Source organism: Pygoscelis adeliae, unplaced genomic scaffold (genome assembly GCF_000699105.1).
Source record: "Pygoscelis adeliae isolate BGI_AS28 unplaced genomic scaffold, ASM69910v1 Scaffold160, whole genome shotgun sequence".
Classification (NCBI taxonomy): domain Eukaryota; kingdom Metazoa; phylum Chordata; class Aves; order Sphenisciformes; family Spheniscidae; genus Pygoscelis; species Pygoscelis adeliae.
The window spans coordinates 4,355,105-4,366,082 of NW_008824035.1; the positions used below are offsets into that span (position 1 = coordinate 4,355,105).

Sequence of the window (10,978 nt, forward strand, 5' to 3'; positions counted from 1 at the left end):
TGCCCGATGCTTCTTGTGACACCCAAGGATGGGGCTGAAGCCAAACTACAGAGGACTTTCCTGGTCGAGGCACTGCCCGCCATCACAGGGTCGTGGGACCAGGACAGGGGCATGCTGGCACCTGTACTCTGGCGAGGTGGCCGAGCTGGGACAGTCTGGACCCCTGTGCACCCCTGAAGCTGGCTGGAAGGAGGCAGAGAGGGCGCAGGTTGCTCCCTGCACGGTGCCTGTGCTGCCGCGCTCTGAGTCACCCCCTGCCCCTCGTGCAGCCAGGGTGTCCCCACGGTGTCCCCACCCCCAACCCTCATCCCCCCAGCTGGCCATTACCATGCTACATGGTTGCACTGCAAAGCCTTGACTGCACCTCGGCTCAGCACCGAGCCGTCTTAGTCCTAAATGATGTTTTTCTTAGCCTAAACCCACACTCCTCTCTGGGATCGCTGGCAGCGCTGGGCAGCGGCGCAGAGTGGCAGGAAGAGAGCGCTTTTGGCTTTGTGCTCAGGTGCTGCTTTTGCGCCAGAGCAGCTTCCAGCCATCCCTGGCTTTTGGAGGAGAGGCCGTGTCCGAGTGGGAGGACACGTGCGTGCGCAGGGTCTGCGTTACAGCCCCGCGTCACCTCGGGGTGACAGGCAGCCCGAGGTGACCTCCCCAGGGGGACAGGCAGCGCGCAGCGAAGGAGGGCGGTGTGCATGGCCCCACGTGCCTCCAGCCGTGCCTCGGTTTTCCTGGGGGTTTCTGGCTGCCCGTAGCCCTCTCAGTTCGGTTTTCTTCTTGTTGTTCCATCATAAATAAAAAAGCCACTGCAACATAATCTCTACCATAATGTTTATTAAATAGTAATTTTAAAAGGTTTTTATACAAATCATATAAACACAGTTTGATATTTTTTTTTGTTGATTTTTTGTTTGTTTTTTTTTTTTTACACCGAAGAATCACAGTAAAAGCTCTTTAAGTCCATAAGTCCTGGCTCAGCCAGTGAACAGTCAAATACCTTGAACTGCAAACCTTGGAGAAGTTCCGTTTCTGCATATAATTTCTTAATGGTTTAATTCCCATGCTCACCCCTGGCATCTTCACACAAAATGAAATCACGCAGCACTACAGCCTGCCCGGTTGCAACATTTCCTCGCCATGGGAAGGGTGTGGAGGCAACAGCCCATTTCAGCAATGGCATTAATACCAATTTCTTTTTTTTTTTTCTTCTGAATTTCACAGAGGGAATTGCGATCAGCAAACCTAATCTATTTGCAGAGGAGGATGCGATGAATTGAATGCACGGATGACATTTTTTTTTTTCCCTGTTGAAGTTACAATCAAACACAGTTTTCTGTAGAACAGTAAAGCACCCAGCAGAGGTAAGTGAGGTATCGGCTTTGCAGCATTATTGGCCTGCTCCCGCCCGGCAAGCACATGCGTGTGGGCCCTGCCCCGTCTGGAAGGGGCAAGTGGGACACGCAGGGCGGACGCTTTGCTGGGCCCATGCCAAGTTAGTGCCAAGATCAGCAGTACTCTCCTGCCCCAGATCAAGAGATATATTAACACGAGTCAGTCCCACGGAATAAGTCACATACACGATACATACAGAGAATTCACGTGCGTGTGCAAACACACTATTTCTGAATATATGTATATACGAACTCCTCTCTCTGTACGCCTACTAGACACCATAACATCACCTTTTTAATTATATATTTTCACCTATTGTTTGCCTAAGTCGACTTTTCTACTGTATGGTCCTTTTCCTTTCATCCTTCCCCTCACCTGTGATTTGAAGGGGATAAAATCATCGAGCAGCAGCAATCCAGCTTTGAAATGGTCTGGTACATTTCCTCTTACTGCCTCTGTTTCTTTTGTACAGTAAAAGAACACCCCTGGGGAATTTGTCCACGAAGAATGCCAAAAGAAATAAGGTGATTCGAAAGGAGAATCTGAGATACATTTACTGCCGTTTCTGTTGGGTGCACAGTGTGAATTAAAAAAATGAAGGCCTTTGTGTGTGCGCATCTCTGAGTGTGCGTGTATGAACTGTGGATGTTTTGATGACACAGCTGCTGGTATCTGCTTCCCCAGTAACACGTGTCTTTCTTACAGTGGAGAAGTCTCTTTCTTTTCCTACAAATTTGCTGTCTGGTGGAGCTTTTCACAAAACACTGGACAAATGTTCCTATTCCCACCGCACCGAGGAGCAGCTGTGGCACTGTCCGTGCTCATCTCCTCTCCAGCTGTTGCTCGTCTCCCTGAACACCTGGCCTCCTGCAGGAAGTGTTTGCAGGGGCTGTGCAAACTGAACTTCACAGCACATCACACCTTCGGCGCTCTGCGGTTAGTGAGGAAAAAAAATCCATCCCCAACCCAAACTATTTGCTAGGCAAAATGTAAAATCAGGACATGTCAGGTATTTCCAAAGAGCCCCTGGAAAAGCAAACACAACGTGCTGGAAAGGTTTCTCACTTATATATGTGCAAGCTGACAGGGGCGATCCGTCTGCACTGAGTTGGAAATGAAGGCATTGGTTTGGGGCCCAGCATTTGAACTCTTTTTCCCCATTAAATTGTTTTCATAACACTCCTCTCCCACGGCACAGTGGTAAGTGGAGAGCTATCAGCTGCCAGACAATGTAGCCAGACCACTTGAGAGTAGAAGGACCAGACTTCTTCAGCCGGGCTCTACCTGGTAGAGAGTGGTGAAGAAGAGTGTTTTGCTGGGGAAGGATGAAGGCCTCACTTCTTGTTTGATACAGCACTGATCATCAGATGGAGGAAAAATACTTCTTCTAAGGCACTTGTTCAAAGTAAAACAAAACACAGCTCATAAATAAAACTTCGGGTTTTTGCTGCTGGTCAGGAGCAGCACAGCTTTGCTCCAAAAGGGATACGACAGCAGCCGTTTGGTCAACCGGTGCTGACAGTGCCAGCTTGCACCCCCCAGCTCCAGGGAGAGGGGGAGCACCGCAAAGGCGAGGGGGGCCAGTGGGCACCACGGCCGGGCTCCTGGGGCTGTGGGCATGGCTCCAGCCTCCTTCCCTGTTCATTTTCCCTCCCTGGCACTTTGGAGAGGCCTCAGCGCTGTGCAAGTCAAACCCCGAGTGAAGCCCCCTTCCCAAAGCCGTCGCCTGAGCGCCGGGAGCCTGACAGGCTCTATCTTTTGTTTGCTGCAATTTTCTCATTATAGCAAAAAAAAGAAAAAAAAGAAAAAGGGCAGGATCAAGTGGGGTGGGAGATTCAAAGAAAGGCCTTCCTGATGAAGGCCTCAGCTGTTGCAATCCAAGATCTGGATTTAATAAATGGCTCTTATTCACAAATCACTTTAAGGCTCTTCAGCTTCTCTCAAAGAGGTGCTTCTACACACAGGGTTTCCTTTCTAGTTTATTTCTTAACGACTTCAGAAAGCACTGTTGTTACCATCGACACCAGAGCCAGTATCCCACCTTTCCTCCCTACCAGGAGAAGGAAAGTTGAAGGTAACAACATGCTTCCATTTTCAGGACTTGGAACTGCAGCTTCCTGGACTTAGTGTGAAGTGCACAAATCCCTACAGCCAAAAAGGTATCTGGACAGGGTCTAAAATTGACAGGGTCTGTGTGTGTGTGTTATTTCTAAAGACAGGGTGGCTGAAGAAATCCCTCAGCCTTCTCAGCAACTCACCAGAGAAAGGAGGTGGGCAATAACGATCAACATTTAGTTTCTCACATCCAAAAGGCAAACCAATCTCCCTCGCCACGTCCCAGCCACTCACATCAGCAGAAAATGAAGATGAACCAACAATCAAGGGTCTCGGTCCCCCCTCGCCCAGCACAGTCCGGTTTGCGGGAACGCCTGCTCAGTCCTGGCAGAGCGTGACCGGACGGTGGGAGCTGGCAGCAGGAGCAGCGCCTCCCCTCGCTCCTCCTGCGCCCCTTGTTCCCCATTATGGCATTCATTTCCAATAGAAAACAGCAAAAAATGTAAGCCCCCGCCAGCCCACCTCACTGGGCGCCAACACCGAGGGTGATCCCCAGGGCACCCATCAGGCCTCTGAGCAGCACTTCTGGTGGTTCATCTTGACCTTGTGCTTGATGCCATCATAGAGCTCGAAGTTGTAGTTCTCCAGTGTGGTGGAGCTCCGTGAGGACAGCCCGGCGTATGAGCACGTGCAGTAGAGGAGCAGACCGGCACAGATGGCCCCGAGGAGGACGCCAAGGGAGCTCATTGCTATGATGGTCACCAGGATGGGATCTAGGGTGTAGAGCCAGCTTTTTTCTTTGTCCAGCTTTGGGGTTCCTGGAGAGTTAGTAGAGAATAGTGTGTCGTTCCTATCCGATCCAAAGTAATCTGCAGTGGAATGGGCACTTATTATCCAGGGATCACTTCCCCCCCCACACCTTTATGCATTTCTTACTTGGAGTTGTGATGGCCTTATAAGAGTATAAGCTCCCCCATAGGTATATCTCAGCAGTATTGTCTAACCCAGGTTTAGAAGTAATGCAAAGCACCAAACTACCAAGAAAGTTAGGTGCCCTAATTCACTTTTACAGGCTATGTAAATAGCATGCTAGCATTTTACACCCACTGAAACTTTGGCCCTTCAAGTGCCATTGGGTTCAAAACTATGGAAACAATCTTTCACAGCTCCCAGACTTAATTTTCTCCATTTACAAGTCAAAATGCCACGCAAGCAGCAATTAATGCTTGAAAGATCAGTTCCACTTGTCCTAACACAAATACAATATATTGACTTTGCAAGGTTGCCCTCTGTTGAAAAAGGAAAACAAGAAAAGAAAACTAATGTCTTTGTCCAGGCACTGAGCCACCACTTGAGTGTACGTTCTCAAGTGTGTTCTAGCTCGTAACCCCCCCATTAAAGCTGAGGTTTGTGAGTAATTGTAGCATCTGATACTGAAACACAAGCTCCCCCAGAAAAACTGCCCGTGTGGCATTTGGGTACCAACCTGGATCATCGTTGTCTTCAAAGTCTTGCTCAGAGATCGGAAAGTCATCCTCCATTCTTGGGAAGTTCACTAGAAGAACAAAATGGGAAGCACTGTTTAAAGAGGCTTTTGGTCACTGGATTGAGACCGGCCAGAAGAAAGCAATAGTTGAACTACTGAAAGGCTCTTCCTCATGGAAGGAGAGAGAACTCTTCCTCTTCTTCCTTTGGCCAAAGTCAATGAAGACTCTTGCATGCTCGAGAGAACAGGATCTGCCCACTACATCACATTTCATGACCACCAAATGACCAGCTTTTAAGAAGAAAAGAGAGCGAGCGAAAAAGAAAGAAACCAGATAACTTGAATAGCACTAAAATATTGTCATTGGTGCCTGCGTAATGGCCATAATTCACTATTAACATGCTCATGGGTATTATCCTTACAACTTTGAATAGGATCTTAGTGCCTATCATTACTTGCCACTAATGCTAGATCCATTTAGCACGCTCTACTTTTCATCTTTTCCCATACATCTTACTGGACACAGAGCTTCAATGACCCAGTTTCTCTTTGGGTTTCAGATAAATTCATAGTAATTTGAGGAAGTCATGTATCATCATTATATGTTTTAATGTAAAAGCTGGTTGAAATGCGGAGAGCAGCAAATGGGTGTCCATATCTAGGTATTTATGTTAACATTTCTCTGATCCAAATTCCTTTTAGTGGTGACATTTCTTTTTATTGTTCAGCACAGATCAAGCACTGGTAACCAAATGCACATGCTGTAATCTGAGCAGAAGAAAGTTATTTTCCTGTACAGTCTTCCTAGCATTATCTCTATGTATAGTTACCACGTTTTCAGTTTTTCCAAAAGAAAATGCCCTTTCATTTTGATCTGCTTAGTTTTTTCAAAGCTGACTGTAACTTGGGGTGCTCAACTGAGAAGGCACCTCAAAATGATCACGAATGCAGAAAATCAGGGACTACTAGAAAGCAGTAGAAGTCACACTTTTGAAATAGTTTTGGTTGAAAACCAAGGCTACCTCACATCTTGCGCAAGAACGGCAAGAAGTTTTAAGAGAGTACTTAAAACCAACCAAAGCCAAAGAATGTAACTTGTGCCTAAAAAGCCACATGCAAAGAAATTATTCAATACCTTATAAAAGAATACTTGTGCATATTTACACTGAGATTTAGGACTGGAAAAGGCCTCCTGAATTGTCAAATCTATTTTTTTACTATCCCAGGCAATGGTATCAGGCAATCCCCACCAGCAACATTTTGAGGTTCATTTCCAGAGCAGGTGGCTCTGCTGAATGCCACGCCGCCCCAACACCACCTCACACCTGACTGCAGTGATCCTCCGTGCTGGTACTGATGATACCTTCCCAAATACCCATTCTTTGGGCAGAATTGTCTTTTGCCCTCCGCACTCACAGGATTAAAGGATTTCTTTGAATTTTCAAGCGAACCTGGCAACTGGAACACACAAAACCCAACACTTGCCCCTCCTAATGATGAGCTCTGCATCTAGTGAGCCAGGTAATTAAGCCGACTCAAGGCTGCTGGTAGCTTGTTGAAGAAACATAGGTGCACACCATCTTCTGTAAATCCCAGTGAGTTCACATGATTTCTCAACACTTCCAGAACGACAGGCCCAGATGGCAACATCTTAGGGCTGGGAGAACTGCCTGAGGGCCTCTTGCAAACATTTAGAGCCGAACATGCGGAAAAGTAACTTGCAAAGCAGTTCACACATGGAGATGTCTGCTTTGCTAGTCTTCCGTCAGAAGACAAGCAGTGAAATTTGCCATCCATGTCACCCACACAACCCAACAGAAACTGTAGGTTGCTCGAAGATGAGCGAAGGTGGAAATTGGACCATGGTCTGCCCAAGGAGCCCATGTGCAGGGAAAGGCCGTTGGAAATCTTTTGCCTTTCCATATTGTAGCTCCTCTAAATTTCGTGTGAGAACAAGCTAGCAGTTTGGTGCTCTTTTATTTCCCAGGGTAGCCTTGAGGGAAAAGCCAGAAAAAACAAAGTACCGGTTAATCAACACTTTTGAAAGAACACCAGTTCTTACAGCCTGAAAGGAAGGAGCGCTGGGAAAACTTGAAAAGAGAGAACGTTTATACAAAAAGCCCAGCCCAAAATCCATTTACTCTTCTAGCGATTTTCTCAATTCCCCATGCTAATATGACTCCAAGTCCTGCTTAAACGAGATCTTCCTCCTCGCCATTCTCCTTCCTCCTCAGGCCCTTATTCTTCTGCTCCCCACACACCATTTCATTGCTATCAGATTGCATGTTGTCACGCAGGGCTCTATGTTGGCTTTGGAAAAATACAACTCGATGTTTCTTTTCCCATACTGGGGTTTCTCGAGTCATTAACAAAATCAGCTCTGGCTGCGTGGCTGTCTGCGGGAATTGAGCTGGTGGTCTCAGTTCAGTTCCTAGTGGAGATGGCTTCCCATCACAGAAACTAGCCTGCTATTTGTCATCAGCTAGGCTCCTTTGTGACAAATCTGAGCAATATTGTCACAAGTGGAGCAGGCCATGGAAAGTGACCCCCTTGGAAAGTGGTCCCCAGAAAAGCCCTGCCCCCAAGCTGCTGGGCAGAATGGGAGAAACACGCATTGCCCTGTGCTGTGGAGAGCTGCTGCCTTAAAGAGCAGCTTTCAGGCACAATTTACTTTGCATTTTAAAAGGAAAAAAAATATACTGGAGAAGGATAGACAAGAAAGTTAGGGGGAACTGTATTTAAACAGGATGAGCACTTTCTCCTAAGTGAAAGGCCCTTTTTAAAGCGTGTGTGCTGAATGATGGCTGTGAGCACCTAGATGGTCATGTCCAAAAGATGATGTTAGTGATGCTGTTGGAAATGGCTAGATGCCAAGAAAAGGCTGTTATCTGTTGGATCTGAGAGCACTGCCAGCTAAAAGGCTAATTTATGGGGCCTGAAAAAAGAAAGATGAGATTCTAATCAAAGACAAGGAGCAACTTAAGTACTATGTTCGTATGAACTCACATGGAGGGAGAGCAGGAGAGAATTAGTATTTGCAGCGATTAAGGAGCTTTAATGTACATCTGTTTTAAAATAGCAGCAGGGGCAGGAGAGATTGGAATAGCGTGGGGGTTACTGGAAGCGGGCATGACGTGCTTGATATGCCTCGCCAGGGCAGACAGGGGAGGCACAAGAGCAGGCGAGGTTCTCTGGTGTCCCACCACAGATATACACGTGCCTCTTGCAGGAAAGCTCTCCAAACCTGCCCAAGGCAGCTCACCTCTGCAAAGCTGAGGTCAGAGCATCATATGGACTGGCACGTACTTCCTGCCACCACACACGCTCAATGCCAGCCTGCCTGCACAGGCCTACCAGCAGTGCCCACCACCTCATGCAGAGACCTTTGCACCAAGCCAAGAGCTATTGCTTTGGAGAGGACACCCAGTCCCGATTGCTGAGCCTAGACACATTCCTCCAAGGCAAATGACCACCATCGAGAAAAAAATTGCTGTTTCTTTCTAGACTGACTTTGTCTGGTTTAAGTCTGGGCACTGAGTGCTGCCTCCTGCCAGGTCCCTCCATCCCAGGGCAGAGCTCTGGCTATCACCATGGATCTCTCTACACACAGGGATTTGCAGACGGTGGCCATGGTGCCTCTCAGGCTCTTTCTAGGTGAACAAAATGAGCCTCTCAGCAGGAGGTGCTTTTCCCAAACGATATATCAAATTTGCAGCAATTTCCAGCCCTTTTTGTTGCTTGCCTGCAGCCTCTCTGGCACAGTGGAGCCTGGCCTGGAAACTGCCCAGGATGCGCTCCCGCCACCCCTGTGCTCCTGCTCCCCACTTCCCGCAGGGGTCTGCGGGCTCTGGGGCCGAAGGGGATGCACGAGGTGATGGTGGCTTGTGGGCTTTGCTACCTACCATCTTTCACTCCCCAGTAACATCTGTGGCTGTGCCTCCTGGTACAAAACAGCTGTAGCCAACTGCCCTCTGGTCCTTTCCACAGCGGGGAAACAACCGTGTGCTGCTCACTTCCCCCAAAAGAGCAAGTGCTCCCCCCTCTCTTCTGCTGCCACAACAGCCATCTCAGCCAGTGCTAACCTGTCCGGCAAGGGGAGCGTTAGAGGTGCACAGCTGCTCTGCTGCCAAACAGCGCCCATGAGGGCCTGAAACGTTAAATCCAGCTAAGCCCAGGAAAATGGGGTCAGAAATTACTGCTCCCCAGCCTTGGCAGAGAGAGGCAGAGCTCCAGCTCCGCTCTGATCCTCACTTTTCTCCCTTTGCTCATTCCCAGCCCTTTTCTCTCTGTAGCAATAGTGTGACTCCAACACACATCATTTTGTTTTGACATAGCAGAGCAGCCGCTGTGGCCTCGCCTTGACACCGCTCCGTTTGGCGGCGGCGGCGCAGCACTGCTCCTCCGGCTGGGAGCTCCAGGGGCTGGGGGGCGGGGGGGTGACACCTCCCACCCTCGGTGAATGGGGAAGTGCTTCTCAAAGCAGCAGCACAGGCACCAGGCTGAAACACTCCCTCCAAATTCCCCATCACTCTATTTCCAGCCGAAAATCCGCCTCACTTCTCTCTTCCCCACTCCTCCACAAACACAGAACGATTTTAGTTTACAAAAGGGCTAAATCCCTGCCAAATTTCAAATTAAAACAGTGCTTTGGCTACAGCTGAGCATGAAAGAAAGCAAACAAGCAGCCTCTCCCCTGGCCCGGCCGCCCTCCGCAGCACGGGAACTCCCGGACCTTATCCTCAGATTGCCTCGGGGCTGCCCCGGCGGCGGGGCGATCTTCAAACCAGGTGGCACCGAGGAGCCTCTTGCATTCCTTGGGCTTCCCGTATGCAGAGAAGATGGGGAAGCACAGCTGGGCAGGTGAAGACCCTCACCGAAAGCAGAGATGTGAAGCTGGGCTGGGTGCTTGGTGCGAAGGTGAACGCAAGCAAGCAGCTATTTCCAGCCCCAGTGCTGCCCTCCGACGTGTGGCACCCTGCCCTCGCTGCATGCACAGCAGATGGCCAAGGCGGCTGCCCCAATCAGGGACCCTGCCAAACCCTCCCCATAGCAGACACGTCCCCCGTTGCAGCCCGACCCTTTCCCTCTCGTTGGCACTGGCACAAGGCCAGGGAAAAAGCGCCGGCGGCGTGCATGCATATGGCATTACAGTGGCATTATACAGCGTGGTTTTCCTCTCCCCCTCTCTTAGCACTGGACTACCTGGGTAAGGAGCTGCCGTTCGGGCTCGGCGCTCCACGCCAGAGCTCACCGTTTCTAAACCAAGCAGCTCCTCAGTACAAGGGCAGCACTGCCAGCCCACTGCTGCCGTGCAAGGGCTCGGAGCCTGGGGAGAAGCCGGCAGCTCTGCAGCATCCTGATATGTTTATCACCCTCCCCGTTGTTGCTGTTTGTTTTTACAGCGGCAATGGCTAACGACACTATTCCTCAAACTGGCAGTCACGCCTGCAATCGCTGCTAAGAGCCGCCAAAGCCCCTGATGGAGGAGCTGTGGCGGAAAGCCAAGAGGCTGTCCAAGCTTGCCTCGGGGCCCTTGCCTGGTGTCTGCGTGCCAAGCTCTGCTGCCCTGGCATGGGGTAAGCTGGGGCCAGCCCCGATAGAATCAGCAGGTTTTCACAGGGGGCAAAAATCCCAACACAGCCCCGTGCATGATCCCGTTTCTACCTCATTCCCTTGCATTCCCAGCAGAGGCACTGTAACCCATCCCTGCCCAGGAAAAAGCCAACCTCGCCCTTACAGCCTGGGAGAAAGCAGCCCTGGGTTCCCCGCGCCAAGTGTCATCTTGCAGGCACTTGCCCTGGCAGGAGGCTGACCTGGCTGTGCGTCCAGTCTCTGGGCTGGGTGAATGAGCACTGCGCTTTGCAGCCTGCTCCTGAGCGATCATCCATCTGGGGCCCGCTGACATCGCCTGGGCGAGGCACAGCACAGCCCTTCCCTACAGAGCCCTTTGCTTTGCCAGGCCATCGGTCCCTCTTTCACACCCCCGTTTGCCACCGGCTTTGCCCCATCGCTTACAGAGAGTGCCCGTGGGCCTTCTCCCACCAGCCGCGC

At 50.0% G+C, this 10,978-nt stretch overlaps 1 protein-coding gene across 1 annotated transcript in view; it reads right to left on the reverse strand.

Moving 5' to 3' along the window:
- Window positions 1-811: 811 nt before the first annotated feature.
- Window positions 812-10,978, reverse strand: part of NRP2 (neuropilin 2) — a 115,804-nt gene continuing 105,637 nt past the window's right edge. The window contains exons 16-17 of the mRNA XM_009333035.1: window positions 4,928-4,996; window positions 812-4,310 (exon numbers count right to left, since the gene is read on the reverse strand). Coding sequence (XP_009331310.1) covers window positions 4,006-4,310; window positions 4,928-4,996 — 374 coding nt within the window. The 3' untranslated portion in view covers window positions 812-4,005. The remainder of the gene's footprint in view (window positions 4,311-4,927; window positions 4,997-10,978) is intronic.